Source organism: Ochotona curzoniae, unplaced genomic scaffold (assembly GCF_017591425.1).
Source record: "Ochotona curzoniae isolate NIBS_2020 unplaced genomic scaffold, NIBS_Ocur_1.0 contig_43, whole genome shotgun sequence".
NCBI classification, from domain to species: Eukaryota; Metazoa; Chordata; class Mammalia; order Lagomorpha; family Ochotonidae; genus Ochotona; species Ochotona curzoniae.
The window spans coordinates 37,556,577-37,573,961 of NW_024466218.1; the positions used below are offsets into that span (position 1 = coordinate 37,556,577).

Sequence of the window (17,385 nt, forward strand, 5' to 3'; positions counted from 1 at the left end):
AGAGCCTGGCCGTGGCACAGCCTGGCCGGGGCAGAGCCTGGCCGTGGCACAGCCTGGCCGGGGCAGAGCCTGGCTGTGGCACAGCCTGGCCGGGGCAGAGCCTGGCCGGGACAGAGCCTGGCCGTGGCAGAGCTTGGCCATGGCTGCCGCCTGCTCTGCCCCTCGGGCACTGCCTGTGAGCACACTCCCTGAAAAAGGAGAAGTCCCGAGCCACTCCAGGACTGATCCTGGACATGCTGGACCGATCCAGGCTAACGACATACTACTTCAATCAGCTCTGACATCAGGAATTAATTCACTCCCTGGAACAATAAAATCTGGAATGAGATCGTCCATGAGTAAAGAACTCAATGTAAACGTTTTATCTCTTAGCCATCGAGGCAAGTTTTATTAGCACATTTTTTTTTTTAACCAAAGAAGGAGCAAAAAGAGAGGAGGGGAAGCGGGTGGGGAATGAGAGAAAGAGAAAATTACTCATTGGCACCTTACTTTTGTTTAAGAAATCTTACTTCCATCATGAAGTATAAATGCAATGATGTGAGTATACCGAGGTGCGCAGCCCTGCTGTACGCGCGGCTCTGGGCCTCCACTGCACTTTCATAACTTACTGTGGACAGAGTGAGGCAGCTCGACTACAATCTTGCCGGAGTTTCGTCCCAGGTACATATAGTCCACCGCACGGAACACCGAGTCCAGGCCTACAAACCTGCCCCCCGGGGACAGTTCTCCTAGGTCTACCTTGCAGACCAGCTCTCCGCTGTCCAGCATCTTGAGCAGGTGGCCCATGGAGGCCTGAAACTGGGAGAGGTAATGGTTCAGGAAGAAGCCGTGGATGCTGGCTGACTTCCTGAGCAGTGTGACCGGCAGCATCCCCGCCTTCTTTACGGGCACCAAGCCGCTGGGGCTCTGGTAGCCGGAGATGAAACCGATGACAATCAAGCGGCCCTTGGTGGCCAGGGCGCCCACAGCCACGTCAAACAGGGCTCCCCCGACTGACTCGTAGACCACATCCACTCCTGTGGGGTACTCGCGCTTGAGGACGGAGGCCACGGGCTCAGCATTGTAGTTGATGGGCCGGTCGCAGCCCAGGGACCTCAGAAAGGAGGCCTTCTCGTCCGAAGAACAGGTGCCAATCACGTGGCACTGGGCCCTCTTCGCAAGCTGCACCGCGAACTGGCCTGTGCCGCCTGCGGCTGCCGTCACCAAAACTTTCTTCCCCGGGGACAGGGCCCCCAGCTCCTTCAGGCTGATGTACGCGGTGGCGCCGCTCACCAGCAGGGTGAGGTATTCAGGTCGCACAGAAGGCACTGCGGTGGCCATGCTGGCGGGCACCACTGTGTACTCAGCGAACGAGCCTGGCGCCATGTAAGCCACGGGCTGGCCAACCGCGAAGCTGGTGCTGGCAGACAGGCCTAGGGCCACCACCTCCCCGAGGCCCTCAAAGCCTACGTTGAAGGGAGGTTGCACAGAGGGGTCGTAGCGGCCGGCAGAGTAGTTGATGTCGGAAGCATTTACACCCACGAATCTGGAAGGAAACAAACACAGCCGCTGAGATACCCCTGCCCAAAGCCCTCATTCTCTGCGCGAGCCGGACACAGTCTGACAGAACTCAAAAGAACATTCCTCCTGCTGCTCTGATAGGGAAAAAGAGAAAGAGCAATGAAACTGTGCTGGTCCGACTGGATCTGGCCTTGGAGTTTTGGCGTACTCGCTTCTCGTCAGCTGCACAGTCGTCTGGTACCACAAAGTTATTTCATTTCCGTCCCCTTTCGGAAGGAGAAACGGTGAGAGAAGTCAGGAAGGTCTCATCAAATACTTTCACTGCAACCCTGACTTGGAAATTAATTGCCCTCTTAACAAAGATGTTAAGCACAACACTGGGGTAAAATATATCCCCCCGAAGTAGGCTGGTATTGATTCTGGCAACAATTTAACACTTGAGATAATAACAGCAATGACAATGATATTCTTAAAGATTGATGCCGTGGAAGGTCAGGGCCGCTACATGTGGCTGCAGGGGTGGCGGGACGACCAGCAGGGAGGGTGCCTCCAGGGACTGAGCTCTCGGATGGAGCCACATCCACCCTGAACCACGCACGCTGATAGACTGAGCAGAAAGGGGACCGGGTGGAGCTATGGCTCCGGCAACCTCTTCAGGCCCTCTCCAGTTGAAAAGCAAAGCGGGCCGGGAAACAGGACAGAGCCTGATGGGCACCAGACGGACCTTTCTATTTGAGCTGCTGCAGTGGCCCACACTACCAGGCCAGCAGCAACTCGTCCTCAGCGCCCATCCCTCAGAGCACAGATGGCCCAAGAGGGACCCCTCAAAACGCCATTTTCCCATCTAAGGTCCTAAGACAGTGGCACGTGGGGGCTGGGGGAAGGCTGTGAAGTAGATTACTCCCACTTTGGGTTTAGCTCTACCAGCCAAGGCTGCAGAGGTGAGGCTGCACCAGGGCCCAGAGTGCTCCCTGTGCAATCCGCCCCTTCCAAGGGGCTCTCTCCTTGGGATCAAGAGCGCTTCCTAAGCCAGCAGTCGCAGCCTCCCAAAACAGCTGGCCCCCCTGACCACGGGAGGGAGAGGCCATTTCCCTGGTTTCTCACTTGGCCTTGCAGAGACTATTTTTAGAAAAGGGTGGAGGCCTGCCATCTTTTCTCAGTTGACACGGTTCTCAAGGCCTGGTCTTCCAAGGCCTGGCTTCCAGGGAGCCTGTTAGAGCCAGCTGCAGGTGGGAGCCCTGGCCAGGGCTGGTCTGATCCCCTGGCCCGAAGGCCCATGTTAACCCTTCCTATGCCCTTGTCCCATCAAGCTGGTTCCCTGGTGGTGGCTGGTATCAGGCAGGGAGCCAGCCGCCGGGGTCGGGGCGGGGGGGGGGTGGTCGGGGGGGGGGTTGCCACTCACTTCCAGTGAGTAGGGACAGCTCCCCAGGGTTGCTCCCTGAGCAGGTGCTGGGGCGATGGCTGGGGGAGCGCAGCCCAGCCAAGTTATCCAGGGGCATTTTCTGGATTGGTTCAAGGACTCCACCTGAGCTGTTCTGCAGCCTTTCCATGCCTCTGGCCTTAAGTCTGCGGGGTTGATTCTGGAATGGTAAGGCCATCTCCCAGGTCTGCCAGTCTCAGTTTCCCAGGACGGGCACAGGATCTGTGGGGCATCCCCAGCCCTAGGCCCTAGTCCTGGTGCTGGCCACGGAGCTCTGCAAGGGGCTGGTCAGCGTTTGCAGGGCGGGAGCATGGCGCAGGCAGCGGCCAGACTCTGACCTTGGCCTCTCCTAGGCTCCCCAGCTCTGCCCCGCCTTCCCGCAAGTGGTCTGTTGGAGGAGGCTGCTCCGCCAGGGGCCAGGGTGCGAGGACCTCTCTGGCTCAGGTCGCAGTTGCACACCACCCAGGACTCACGCCTCCACTCTTACCTGGCTCCGAAGAGACTGCACTGGGGCCAGGAGCCCGTGCGCCTTGCACTCGCAGGAAGCAAGTTCAAGAGCAGTGGGCGCGGAGGTTAGGGGTACAGGTCTGGAGCTTGAGCCCCAGAGGGACAGAGGAGAGAGCTGCGTGTCTGGAGACCACCCCGGAACCCTTTCTAACTGGAAATATGTGCCTGCGAGTGCAGGTCGCTGGCGAACCTACGGGAGGCTCACTCAGACCAAGAACTCCAGGGAAAAAGAGGGCTTCTGCCGGAGGACCTGCCCCCCAGTCCCTGCGGCGGCGGGGCGGGGGTGGGAGTGGGGGCCGGTTTATTTACACAGAGGAGTACCAGGAGCCCCCACCTCGTTTCACCAGGGGATGGACCCTGCAAACGGCAGCGCTTCCCGCGCACAACCAAAATCAAACAGGCTGGGCTCAGGCAGCAAACAGCCCTGAACAACCAGGGAGGAATCGCAGACCGGGCCCGGACAACAAGAAGAGAGGGAAAAAAAGAAAGAGAAAAGCCACGACTTCAGGACCTCGGGCCTGGAGAGTCAGCAGAAATATTGTTGCCTCGTCCTGAGCAACTAACACTTCATCACCGCCGTCTCCCCATCCCCCCCGCTTCAACCCCGCAAACTCTGTGCTCCATTATCTTAACCCGCAGCAGAAAATCATTGAAAATACTCGGGAACGAAATCATCTATCACCCTCTTACGAAAAAGGTGACCAGAGCGCACGGACACACTCCCCCAGCTGCCTTCCTCGCTTTCTTTCTCTTCGGGGGCAGGGAGAGGTGAGCCCAGGGACACAGCTTCACAGCTCCGGACTGGCCTTGCCTAAATGCTGGCTTTGGGCATCCCAAGTGTGGCTTAGAAGCCTTCCTCTTGTGAATGAAGAACGCGCGCGCGTTTGCTGTTAGGATGGAGGGAGGCAGCGTGTGCCAGAAGAACCCGGCAGAGTACAACTAGCGCCTTTGCCCACGAGCGAATTCCTGCCGCCGCCACTCATTCCAGGGCAGATTTTGTTATGATAAACGCGAGACGCGTTTACATAACATTTTAATAATTAACACTGCTTACAGTGAACTTTGGTCTAGGATTAAAATGAACAGACCTTCAGCGAATTATTAAATCTGTATTTCTAAAAAAAAAAAAAACAAAAAACAAAAAACAAAAAAACCCGCAGAATGCCTCATCTGCCGACAGCCCGCCTTTGGCGCTGGAGGTTTTCCAGCCGTGCCACTCTCCAGTCGCAGGCTCCACTCTCTTTCTGTTTCCCATCCAAGCAGAACTTGGAGGACAAGTTGTACACAGGAGCATTCTGTTTCTAGTGTAGGGATTTGTGGCGCAGAAGGAACCGATTAAAAAAAAATTGCTCGGCTCTTGTAGCAACCCAAAGCCCAAACCAAGGTGCTCAGAATCGGAGTGTGCCCCAGTGCAAGGATCACTGAATTCCCGTCAGAGGGCGGGAAGGAACAAGGAAGGCGCCTGCCGCAGCAGCAAGCGAAGGGGAGCTGGAAAGCTGAATGGAAATGCAGGTGCACTCCAGCCAGCCAGCGAGCAGCCGCCCGCAGCCAGCCTCCGGCACGGATAACGCAGCTCAGTTTGCCGACTGGGCGTCTGCTTCTCCCCACCCAAAACCGGGTCCGAAAGGGGCTTCTTCGGCGGTTGTGCGTGTATTTACGTTGGTGTTCATGGCCAATAGTACACTTGGATCAGACAGAGAAAAAAAAAAAGGGCCCCGGGTAGAACTATTCTCCTGCTCAAGTTTGTTTGGAAAGCTTTGGGTCTCGAGGCGCCTCCGGCTACAGGGCCTTCTGGGGCGCTCCAGGCAAACACAAACTCGCCCTTCTCCCCACCTTGGCAGGGTGACAGCCTCACAGCCCTTCATCACAAAATCAAGCAATGCCCCGTGGTTCCACGGCCAAGGACACACACCCCTCTCCACCTCCACCTCCATTTAAGGCAAACCTACCCCCACCCACCCCTGGCCCCTGCCTCCGCTCAATCCCACCTCACGTGCAATGGGCAAGTTTCCAACAGGTTTCCCAAAGTTTTCCCTCCCGAGCTGCTTCTTCCCACTTTACAGTTTGGTCTGAAGGCTGCCAGCTATCTCCAGTGGACCCTAGAGCTGCTGCCCCTGGCAGGGTGCTGGCTGGGCACCTACACACAGTCCTTTCCAGCAGTTTACAAGGTGTGTACAACCGAGCCCCGAACGGCTACCGCTACCTCTCGGGCAGCACTGAAGATGGGACTGAGCAGTCGCGCCTGCAGGAAACCCACGGAACCGAGACCAGGAGCCAGGAGTCCAGACGATAGGGCGCAGGGCTCCAGAGAAGTCGCTCCTTCCTGTTGCTCCAACACCCGCCCCAGATTGGAGAGGTGGGAATGCACCAAGCCGGGCTTGTGGTGGTGCAAAAGACCATCGTAAGGTCAAGCGAGCAAACACCCGACCACCGGACCGCCCGAAAACACGAGGCAAAGGCAGCTGTGTCCCAACCCTGGCCTTGGCCCAGCTGCCCAGGATGCGCTCTGCGCGACTGTGGAAACCCAGAGGACAGGCAGCAGACACACACACACACAACAAGTACACAACAGCCCTGACACCAGGCAGGCGGCCCCGCCGCCGAGCACACCCACACCCAAGCCGAGCTTCGGCCACCACGCGGCAGCGGCCAAGCTGGAGGGGCCGGGAGGGGCCAGCCACGTCCCTTGCCTTCTTCCACCAAAGCACGTTTACCTAAATGTCACAGCCTGGGTCCCAAGGGCTCCTGACCCAGTCGACAGATTGCCAACGCAGGAACCGTGGGTGCGCGTGGGTGGGCAGGGCGGGGAGCTTCCCCTCCTGGGTCCCGTCGGTTTTATTTCGGGAGCAGGAGGGGGAGGAGGGAGGGTTGGGGGAGGGGAGGGGAATCCCAAATTAAAATTACCCTGGCTTGTGAGGACTTTCCCTGGCGTGGGGATATTCACACCAGTCACAGTCACATGGCGCTCGCCTTCGCCAGATGGCGGCGGGTTGAACTTGGCGGGGATCTGGCCAAGTCGGGCTGTGTGCGCCCGAGTGCGCCGGAGGCGGGCAGGCCGGGGACAGCCGGGAGCAGCACGGCGCGGGCCGGGCCGGACAGAGGAAGGGCGGGATGCGGGGGGGAGGCGCGCCGAGCTCACCGGTTCCGGACGAGGAGGTCTCCGTCCCCAGGGAGCGGCACCGGGCAGTCCCGGAGCAGGGTGACGGCCTCCCGGAAGCTGGGGCTCAGCTGGGTGGCCACCAGCTTCTGCATGGTCCTGGGGATGGCGGAGCCCTGGAAGTCCAGAAAGTGGCGGGCGTACGACATGTCCACGATGGCTCGCACCCCGCGAACCAGCCGCAGCATGGCCCGAGCGCTCTCTGCGCCGCGGCTGGCGGGGGCGGCGGCCAGCGCGGGCCGCTGGGCTCGGCGCCGGGCGGGCGGGCGGGCGGGCGGGCAGGCGGGGCCGCCCCTCCTCCGGCCGGCGCCCTCCCCTTGCTCCCCCCCGCGCGCGACGCCCGGCTCCCCGCCCCCAGCCCCGCGCGCGGCGCCCGACTCCGGCGCAGCCTCCGCGGCCGCGGGGCCAGCTGCCCGCGGGGTCCGGCCCGTGGCCCGCTGCCGGCCGGGCCGCTGCTCCTTTAATCTTTTTTTGTTTTGGTTTGAATCCGCTCGGTGCAGACTGGCCAAGGATCCTCCCGCCCTCCCCTTCCTCCCGGAGCGGGAGAAACACCGGATATCCCCACCTCCCCCACGCTCCCGGATCTGACTCCTCCGGGGCGGTCGGTGTGTGTGTGTGTGCGTGTGTGTGTGTCGGGGAGGGGTGCGGTGCCTGGCCGGGACCCCCGCGTGCCCCGCGCCCGCCGCGGCCGCCAGCGGGCCCGAGCGTCCCGGAGCGGCGCGCCGCAGCGCCGGGCGGCCGGCGTAGGCGCCTCCCCTTCCCGTGCGAAGCGTTCACTTCCTTGCAAGGTGGTACGAATCAACCCCGAGCGCGGCCGGGGCGGCGGGGCATGGCCGAGGGCCCTGGGCCGGGCGCGGAGCCCACGCCGGCGGTGCGCACGCACGGGCGCCCAGCGCGGGGCGGGGAGACCCCGGGGCTCCCCGCCACCCGCGATCGCGGCCTCCTGTGAGCCCCCCACCCCCTAACGCCCTGCCCGCGCCCTGTCCCGTGCAAGTTGCAGGAACTAAGCCGTTTTATTTGTCTTGGCCTAGAGGTTGTGTTTTGATTTTATTTTATCTTCCGCGCGTGTTCTCAGTAGCTCTACGGGGCTGGTGCGGGCTTCCCCCTGGGAGCACGCACTTCGATGGGAAAGCCGAGGGCCTGAGTTCCACGAGACCCTGTTGAGCGGGGGACGTTGCAGGAAGCCCTTATATTGTAGCCCAGATGGGTAGAAATGTGACTCCGCGGTTCACTGCTCCTCCCGAATTCCGCGTGCGACTGTGCTCCTGGCATGGAGGGGGACGGGTGAGAGGCGCCAAATGCACTTTGAAATTCCAATGCGAGGGGTGTGTGTTTGACCACAGCAATCCCTGGTTCTCCACCTGCTCAGGAACGGCCCCAACACAAAAGTCAACACCTTGCAACCAAACCTCACCCCCAGCCCCCCGAGTGAGCCGGCAGGAGGGTCCCGGTACTTCCTGCCTCCACGCGCGGGGCACGCTTGCTCGGGGCGCCGGGTCCACGTGGGTGTCTGTGTGGGAATGCACCGGCGGGGGGAGGGCGAGCAGGAGCCCTTGCCTGCCTAACTTGACTGGGGACACGAGGGCCGTCCCCAGTCCCGGCCGGCGGATGACAATAGCACCCCCTGAATGTCTTCCTCCCTTTATGGTATGCCGTATTAAGATTTCTTTTTGCGCGCGCGCGTGTGTGTCATATTGTTTAGCTCTGGCAAAAAAAAAAAAAAAGAAAACAAAGCAATTAAAAAGATTGACAGGTATGGCTTGTGTGAGACCTATTTGTAATTGTCAGGGTGACGTTGGCGCGAGGAGGAGGAGTAAGAACTGAGGCAGGAAAAGCAGCTCGATGTGTCTGTCTATCAGTTGAGACTGTCTGAGAGCTCTGCGATCCGAATGTGTGTTATATTTCACTGAAAAGAGGAGAGAGCGAGAGTGCATCTCTCTCTCCCCGGAGTTTGGGGGGGCAGTGTCCACGCTCGGCGCGCCCGCCCGCGAACGCCCGCGCCTCGCCCCTGTGCACACACTCTCCTGGTTGTTGTGGTCGGCTTTTATTTTTTTCTTTTCCTATTTTTTTTTTAAATCTTGGACGGGGGGATGCTTTTTGTGTATTTTTCAACATTTTTTTTCTGTTGGAAGATCAAGACCGGTCCCAACCCCCTGATCCGAACGTGTTTGCATTAAGATTTCGCGTTGGAAGAAGCGGAGACCGCGGCGGCCAGGCCCCCCGGGGGGCAGCGCCGGGCACCAAGTGGCGCTCCGGCGGGTGACACTGTTTGATCTGTGACTGTTGGGAAGGTGGAACAGCGCCTGACATCTCCCCCCCAACCCACCCACCCACCTACCCCGGCGCGCGACTGAACGGGGGCTTCACCGCTCTGTCTTGTTTGCTTTCTTCCTCCTAGACTAAGTGCGCGAGGAAAGGACAGCCCGCATCGGCCTCGCTGGCGCACAATGAGAGAGCTACGACCCGCGCACTAAAAGCACTCGCCGCGACCCCCGAACAGCGAGCGCACAGGGGCACGGAAAGTTGCGCTCGGAGACTCTCGGCTCGCCGCGGAAGGCGCAGGGCAGCGCCCGGAGCGGCGCGCCCCGAGGAGCGCCCGGCAGCAGCAGCGCGGCGCCGGGGAGGCGGCAGCATGGAGCGCGGGCCGCGGGCCGGCCCGCCGAGCGCCCGCCGCTGCGCCCGCGGCCCGCGCCGGGGATGACTCCGGGCTCGGCGCCCAGGCCCCGCGCGCTCCGCCCGCAGCCCGGCGGCCCGGACGCGGCCCGCGCGGCCGCCGCCGCCGCCTCCTGAGCGGCCCCGGGCGCGGCGGTCCATGCGAGCGGCTCCTCCTCCCGCGGTCCGCGGCGCGCCCGGAGCCCGGAGCCCGCGGGGACGAGGCCAAAGTTGGGCGCGCCGCGGAGTTGCGCCCGCGCCCGGGGCCCCGCGTGCCCGCGCCCCCGCGAACTCCGGAGGCGGCTGAGGCGACGGCTGCGGCGGCCCGAGCAGCATGCCGAGGAGGAAGCAGCAGGCCCCCCGGCGCTCGGCAGGTAACGGGCGCCCGGGCCGCGCCGTGGGGAGCGGGCGCCGGGACGAGCAGCAGCCCGAGGAGGCTGGGGCGGGAGCGGGGTGGCGGCCCGGGGGCGCGGTGTGGGGCGTGGGCCGCGGGGTGCGGGCCGCACGCTGCCGCCCGGCGCAGGCCACGGCCGCCCCGGGCTGGCCACCCCTGTGCTCCTGAGCCCCGCGACCGGGCCGGGTGCGTGGAGTGGAGAAAACTTGGAGGTGCTTCTCGGGCGCTCGGGACGCAGTAGAGGCAGGCCCGTTGGGGGGGGGCGATGCTTGCCGGCCACCTCGGGAGGGGGCGTGCTCTGAAGGGAAGTGGTGGTTCCTTGGTGGCGGCCAAGCACCCGGAAAAGTCTTCCAGAAGGCAGAGAGGTTGAACCTGACACTTGGATCTAAGGTCACCAGGCTGGGACGCCAAGAATGTGGGCCACGGATTTCTCTGGAAAATCACAGCCTTGACTGTCTTGTGCGGGAGGCTTCTCTTCTTTATGTTTTATTTATTTATTTTTGTATTAGCTCTCCAGCCGTCTTTTGATCAGGCCAGCACAAGACAGTGATAGTGCAGAATCTGATTGAACAGAAAAGTTATTTTTCTCTGGAGGAGGAACTGGCAGGAGCTGGTTTTCCTTGTTTTCTGTTTTATTAGAGGATTGCCATCCTTGATTTGATGTGTGATTGATCGCCTGTCATCTGGCAGCCTTTGATCTATTCATTCCTGATAAACATCAATAAATCACTCACCATGGAAACACACATGCTCCTGACAGCCCTGCCACGATCAGGGCAACTTTGCTCTCTTGCTCCTCCTTTTTCCTGCTCCATTTTAATTTTGTCTCAGAAGTTTTTCAGCTGCAGCATCCCTTCACTCGGCTCGCCCCCTGATCCGCTGCCTGAAGCCTGGAGTGGTCAGGGCCGGGCCTTGCTCTGGGCCGTGGCTTGTCTGTGTACCCCACTGCAGTCTCGTCCCGGGGTGGCACACCCAGGCTGTGGGGCAGAGGGGGGAACCTGCTTACCGGTGGGTTTAGCCCATGAGGGCTCGCTGAATGTTTCGGGTAGAGAAATAATGTGAAGGACGTTTTGTGTGTTTCCAGCCTGTGGCTCCTGAGCTGTGCAGTTCAGAACTGGGGTGCAGCTGAGTTGCAGCGTGGCGTGTGTGCCATTCTGTGCACATGGGTACCTCTCTGTGGGTGCTCCTCTGACACGCCAGGCAGGGCATGACCCCTGCGAGGAGGGTGGGTTGTTGGCCATTCCTAGCCGTTGTCTGGCAGAGATACCCGCCACGGTTGGGGGTGGGGGACTGGGCAGGGTCCATTTCTTCTTGCAGAACTTCAGGTCATGGGGGAATAAGGGGTGTCCAGGTGTGTCATGGACAGCAGCTGCTGCCACAGGGTTGCTTCTGCGAGGCTGTCTGCTGCTGGCTCGGCTGGAAGTGAGAGAGGGCTGTGGGCTTTTACGGTCGGAGGGTGTTTCATCATAGACGGTGCAGGGCTGTGTGTGGGAACTCACTCCTGGGCACTTGAGAACTTTCCCAGCTCGTTGCAGAGAGCATTTCCAAGGACAAACAAAATGCTGAGGGAATGAGGTACTGCAACTTTAAATACTGCCTTTTTTTTTTTTTTTAATAAAAGGTTTGAAAGTTGACAAGGGCATGATGGTGCCTGGTAATCCATCCTGGCAGCCCTTACATAAAAACAAGCCGTCAAGGCGACTTTTTTCCAATATTGATTTAATTGTCTGTCTTTTGACAGGCACATATATCATTGGCTTTAATGGTCAATCAAAAGCTGGCAGGCTTGGTGTTTCCATTCTTTCCTCTACACGACATTTGGCATACTTAATCAAAACGCTGCGAAGTGATGGCTGTGAAGCGTTGATGACTGAGTCATCTGCTGTACAGGAACTCGAGAGGGGAAAAAACCCTAAAAAATGGAGCCAAAATAGGTTTTAGTGGAGAGGAAATTGAGACGGCACATGTTCCCAGTGTCCTGGGTTTTGAAGTGAGTTTTCAAAAATAGATTCCATACTAAAAGGTTCTGCATAAGTTTAATTACAGGGTTTATTATCTCTACTTTGATTCTAAACCTGTGGGACTCGCGTGTTCATTAAATGAGCCATTGTTTAGCCCTTCCTCCTCTCCCCATAAAAACATTAAGGTGGATTCCTAGCAAAATGAGGCTGTTTGCTTTCATCCTCACTCGCTCACATCTCACATCGCTGCTTTCCACCAGTGTTTGCCTTGGCAGAAGTGGCCCAGCGTGTGTCAGGGGCTAGGTGCGGCGCGTCCAGCAGGGAGCCCTGGAGGCCCTGGGGAGGCCCCAGGAACCTGCACCAGTGGAAGTGTTCTGAACGGGGCGGGAGGTGCTCAGGCTGTTTCCACAGTGTTTGAGGCTAGCGTGCTGCCCGGCTTCTCTTACAGCTGCTTGCTGGCCTGCCTCGCTGTGCCATCCGTAACGGATGAGTTTTCCTCGAGAATATCTTAGTGTCAAATAATTGATTGTTTGGTAGCCAGGAAGTTGGTGGATGACAGATGTAGAATAGCAATACTTCACAGAGATGAGAGAGGAAGGGAAAATTATCTAAATGAATCCTCCTTATGTAAAAAAAAAATAATAAATACTGAAGCACTGCACGGAGGAAATGGTCCCTTCGTAATGAAGCGGCTTCTTAATTATCAAAAAAGGTAAGGTTGTTTAGCCAGCTTCATTAACAGCCCCCTAATTATCTGTAACCCTGATGGATTTGTGACAAGCGTAACGATTAATGCCGACAAATTCAGTGAGCTGTCAGGTTTGCAGCCCGCTTGATGTAATCTCGTTGATATTATACAGTCCCCATAGCCTGTAGTGCAGTATTAACTCAATTTGCTGGTGCAGGTGACAAATGGACTTTGCTACCTGACTAATCATGTCACAGAGACAATGCTGCTTAATGACCTCCGTAATCCCGGCTTTGAACTGTGCAGTACCGCCACCACCGAAAACCAGCCACTCAGCTGTTTCCTATTTCTGGTGTTTTTTTTTTTTTTTTTTTTTTTTTTTTGCAATTCTGGAGACCCTAATTGTTGTACTTCCTGTGAGTTTGGCATGCTGCGTTCAATGGAAAGGAGAGACCGCCCAGGGATGGGCAAACGTGGAATCAAAAGTTTGTGAAAATCAGTCCTTCCAGGTGTGTGTTGAGTGTGTCTCTGCCAAGTGTGTCACCGGTGGGGAGCAGTTTAGGCCCTCCCGATCATTCTCGTGTGTCCACTGGAGGAGGGCCAGTGTGTGGAGCTGGGGTCCCAGGAGCTGGGCCCGTGTCCCCATGGGGACGCCCTCATGCCTGTCCTGGTGGGCCTGCGACTGTAGCCTTGCGCCCACAAGGGAGACTAGAACGCCGGTCCTGAGAAAGCGTCGGCAGGCAGCCAAGACTGTGGAGGTGGGTTTTCGGATTCAACGTGCCAGTTGTGTATCAGGCTAGTAGACAAGAGAGACCACTGGACCCTAAATGGCCCCCTTTCCTCATGCTAGGACTCCGGCTGCATGGTGCTTGCGTGAGAGCTTGTAACATTCACTGGGTGAGCACAGTAGGTTCCCAGAGAGGAGCCCAGAGCGTGTGGCGTGGGGGAACCGTCCGTCCTGGGGGGCGGCCTGCGGGGCTGGCCCCTGCGCACACAGGTTGCAGTCCCCCCAGCATGGCCATCACACGTGCTCACACGTGTTCCTTTGTTAGTATGTTGTTAGCTACTTAAGGCTGCCCTGTTGTGCTGGCAGCAAAGGGGCGGCCCGGGTCAGTCCCTGTCACCGCCTTACTGAGCACGTTGGGTGCCACCTGTGTATGCTTTCTGAATATTTATGTTTAATTTTGTTAATTGTTATTTATTCATACAAGGTGACGAAAATAGTAGGCGACAGTTTTGAATGAAGCTCGAAATATCTTTTTTTTAATTGTAGGCATGTCTTATTTTCTACTCACTGCATCTCTTTAGCATAACTGTTAGCAAACAATGGATAATTTCCTTTCATTGCTTATTATGTTAATATTATGATAATGTATTTAAAAACATCTAGTTGTGTAGTATACTTCAAAATTACTCTTTAAAAAAATACATGGCGGGTGTTTCCTGTTGAGATGCTGGTGCTGTTTGCAGTGCAGGGAATTTGGGAGGAGTTTCTGGGCCAAGAGAAGCCGGCGCGGGTTTGGGTGGGAAGGTGGAGATTTGGAGTTCGTGTACTGGGTCGCAGTAAGTTCACAGGGCATGGGTGCAGTCGGGCAGGCCGCGGTCGCCTGCTTGCCTTGAGGGGTGATGGCTTCTGCGCTGTCTGCCGGAAGTCACTGTGTCCCGTCCTGGTTGGGTGGCTCCATGTGGATGTGGGTCTTGTGAGCTGTGGTTTTGGGGCGCAAAGCTTGCTGGGGATGGAGGTGAACCAAGGGCTGGGTGCCGAGGGCCTGGCAGGGGCTGGGGTCCTGGCCCCCACTGGGAACTCTGCCTGTGCATTTGTGCTGCAACCCAGCACCCGCCTCAGCATGGCGGAGGCCGGGGAAAGCAGTGGATGGCTGTCTGTGCTGCTGGTCATGTGCGGTCAGGGCTCTCGGCACACAGCTGGCCATCAGGCATGCTGTTCTCCAGCCAGGCCTCGGCTGTGGCCGGGAGAGCCCTGGGCTGGGGTTTTGGCTGTTGCAGAGGAGGCAGGGCCTGGCTCCCTGTGCGTGGGGTGGGTGCCTCAGCCAGGCCCCTACCGAGGGCTTGTTGCCTCTTCTGAACGATGAACAATGCACAGACAGAACATCTTGAGAAACAGGCATCACTGGGCATGTGTTAGACCTGGCACAGGCCACTCGCCACGGCCGCGTCCCCACAGGAACTACACGGAGTCTTAATTGAATTATTGAAAGATAGTTTCTCTCTTCCCTCCCCTTCCCAGGGTTTTTTTTTTTTTTTGTGTGTGTGTGTGTTTTTCTTTTTCTTCTGTTATTTTATTTCATTTTATTTATTTTATAGACCAAACAGAGCAGTTGTCATAGCAGTTTTCTTTCTGGGCAGAAGGAGGAAAATCAGGACGATGTGTCCTTTGGAGGCATTAAAACAAAGCTGTAAATTATGTTTTTTTTTTTTTTTTTGGATGAGTCTTAAAAAACAAAAGCAAGCAGGTTTTCTTTTGGAGAAAGGAATCCTTGCACATTTGTCTTTGCTCCGTCCTCTCTTGCACAACTTGAATAATGCAGGCATTTTTATATTTTGTGCAGATTTGCTCTGTGCTGGCTTCTGCCTGCGTGGTGTTGTCACACAGAGTGGGAAGCAGGTACTTTGGGGGACTCGGGTGAGGACCGAGCGAGAGGATGCAAGCTGGGATGGTGGCTGTGAACAGAGCCAGAGGATGCCAGAATCCAGACAGGCACAGTTTGGGAGAGGGGGCTTTTTGTTTGGAGGGCGTTCATGCCTTCGCTTGCCCTTCTCTACCTCTTTATTTCTGTAAGCAAACCTGAGGGCCTTGACCGGATGCGCGAGACGTGCAAGATGGTTGGATCCTAGATGGGGCAGATACCAGGAAGGATTAGCTGCTACCAAAACCCAGTTTTGAAACAAAAGCCAGGACAATTTAGGTAGATTAGAGCAAAGGAAAAAAATATGTGCATAGGAAGGGTATTAAAGCTGACAGATGAACAGGGCGAGGGACAGAGCCTCCTGCAGCAGCTGGGGCTGCGCCATTATCTTGACAGGTGTCAATTAAGAATTACTGCCTGCCGGAGTCGTTTTTCCAGCCCAGCTGTCTGCATGTGAAAGAAATAACACTTTACCCTTGTCACTTTGTTAGTTCTTAGCTATAGCCTCAAAATGAGTGTTGGTGTGCTAATCGATAACTAGTGTATTAGCAATTTTGCACATTGATTTATGAAGGGGAGCCGCACCTCCTGTACAGTTATTAGCTGCTGATTAAATGTGCCTATGCCCGGCTAAGGGTGGATATATGTTCCCTGAGAGGCCGGCTCTAGAACAATCTTCCACGAGACTATGGTTCAAAACACTTTCATCATTGTAAGTCGTTAACTAGACAAGCCCCATTTAGCCAAGGGCAGGCACCGCACCTGTACGCAGCGGGGCCAGGGTGGGCAGCCCTGCCCTGGCAGTCTGCGCCCATGGGTGGGCTCTCATTGTTTTCCTGGTTCCTCTTGAAAAAGCTGATTAAAAAAAAAAAAACAGTAGATGGTAAATTACTCCAGGACAAGGCTCAGGTTCATGCTGAACAAAGAGCGGACAGTGTTTCATCCACACTCCTTCTGGGGACAAGGTGGGCCTCTCACAGGTCAGGGAAGGGCCAGCGGTCCTTGGGGTGGGGACTGTTTCCTGGGTCAAGAGCACGTGGAGGTGGTTCCGAGAATGCCATCCAAGACAACAACAGCAGTGGATAGAGCATGGGCTGTTCAGCACACGATGTTTATTTGTGATAAAGATGTGGGGATGTTGCTGAATGCCTTTGTTGGCCACGAGGAGGGCTGGGATAATTTTTAAGCAAGGCAGTATTTTAGTATTAAGGGTTGCAGGAGGCTCCTAGGGGGGAATACCAAAGGGAAGCCTGTGGCCTAGGCCAGAGGGGTGTGTGATGTGAATACAGCATGCTTGGTTATTCAGGGGAAGGGGGTGGCTGGGCAGAGCGGGAACAGGCAATTTTTAAAGTTTTTATCAATAGGGTTGATAGAGGGTGCCCTTACAAGCAAAATCAAGCATCACTGTATTTTTCACCCTGGAAGGTGTTTATTTATTAAGTTGATAACATTTTGAAAAGCAATGAATATAATTTTTGGGACAGCAGTTTGCTGGCGCGATAACGCTCCTTGAGTTGTATCCGGGCCTCGAGCGCTCATTTGTCCTTGAGACGCACTAAGCACCGTCGTTATGACATCCGTGAGGTGGAGGGAAAGGTTAGCTTGTAGGTAGTTCAGGGTCTCCTCGCTGTGGAATCTTTGTATCTGCCAGACGCTCATTGCTTTCTGATGCGGCCTTGGATTATTCAAAAAAGAAATTCTCAAACTCTTTGTTGCTGACTTTTTTTGGGGGAAAAGAATGTACCTTAGTGTTTCTCAGCATTTCCGATAGTGGTGCTATTTGAGGTTGTCCTTGTGGCTAGAAGTGTTTCCAATGATGAAATAAACGGCGAGGCCACCTGTCTTGGCGTGCGTGGTGCAGCTTGTGGACGTGTGGCAGTGGCACCAGTTCTGTGCCGAAGATGGCAAGGCGGACAGCACGGTGCCCACTGTCGTACCTGTAGCGCCTGTGCCACCGGGCAGGCACATGCAGAGGGGCGGGTTCCAGTCGGTGCTGGTGCTGGGCGCCGGTTTATGGAACGCAGGCTGAAATTCAGAAACCTCAGTGCTGTCAGGGTTAAGGAAAGGGCCTCTCCACAAACTGCACAAAGAGGAGCTTGTTAGCTTTTAAAGTCTGGTTGTTGATATTTACAGCTGGGCGAGCCTTGGGAAGCATGTGGGCCCGAGACAAGGACCCCTGTAAGGGGCTGCCACGCTCCGGGTGTAGTTCCAGCAGTGGTGACGTGTGTGTGGCTACTGGAGTGCATCCGATGAACAGGACTGAGCTGAGCGGCCGTTTCTACATGCTAGCTCCGCTGAGTGTGGACGCAGGGGAGCTCAGCGCGCTGCTCCCTGGGACCTGGGGTAAACAGGCCTCCGGTTACCGGTTACCCGGGAGAGTCAGGCGAGGAGAAAAGGATCTTAGCTAGAGCTTCTCGGGCCTGTGTGTGCCTTCGTGCTCGCGCCATTAAATCACCTGCTT

The 17,385-nt window shown here is 57.0% G+C and overlaps 1 protein-coding gene across 1 annotated transcript; it reads right to left on the bottom strand.

Annotated features, from left to right (window-relative positions):
- Window positions 1–372: 372 nt before the first annotated feature.
- On the bottom strand, window positions 373–6,837 carry ZADH2 (zinc binding alcohol dehydrogenase domain containing 2). The gene is made up of 2 exons (XM_040985130.1): window positions 6,567–6,837; window positions 373–1,525 (listed from the first exon to the last, which is right to left on the bottom strand). Exons 1-2 carry the CDS (start codon window positions 6,770–6,772, stop codon window positions 598–600), a joined length of 1,134 nt encoding a protein of 377 aa, XP_040841064.1. The 5' UTR covers window positions 6,773–6,837; the 3' UTR covers window positions 373–597.
- Window positions 6,838–17,385: the final 10,548 nt, after the last annotated feature.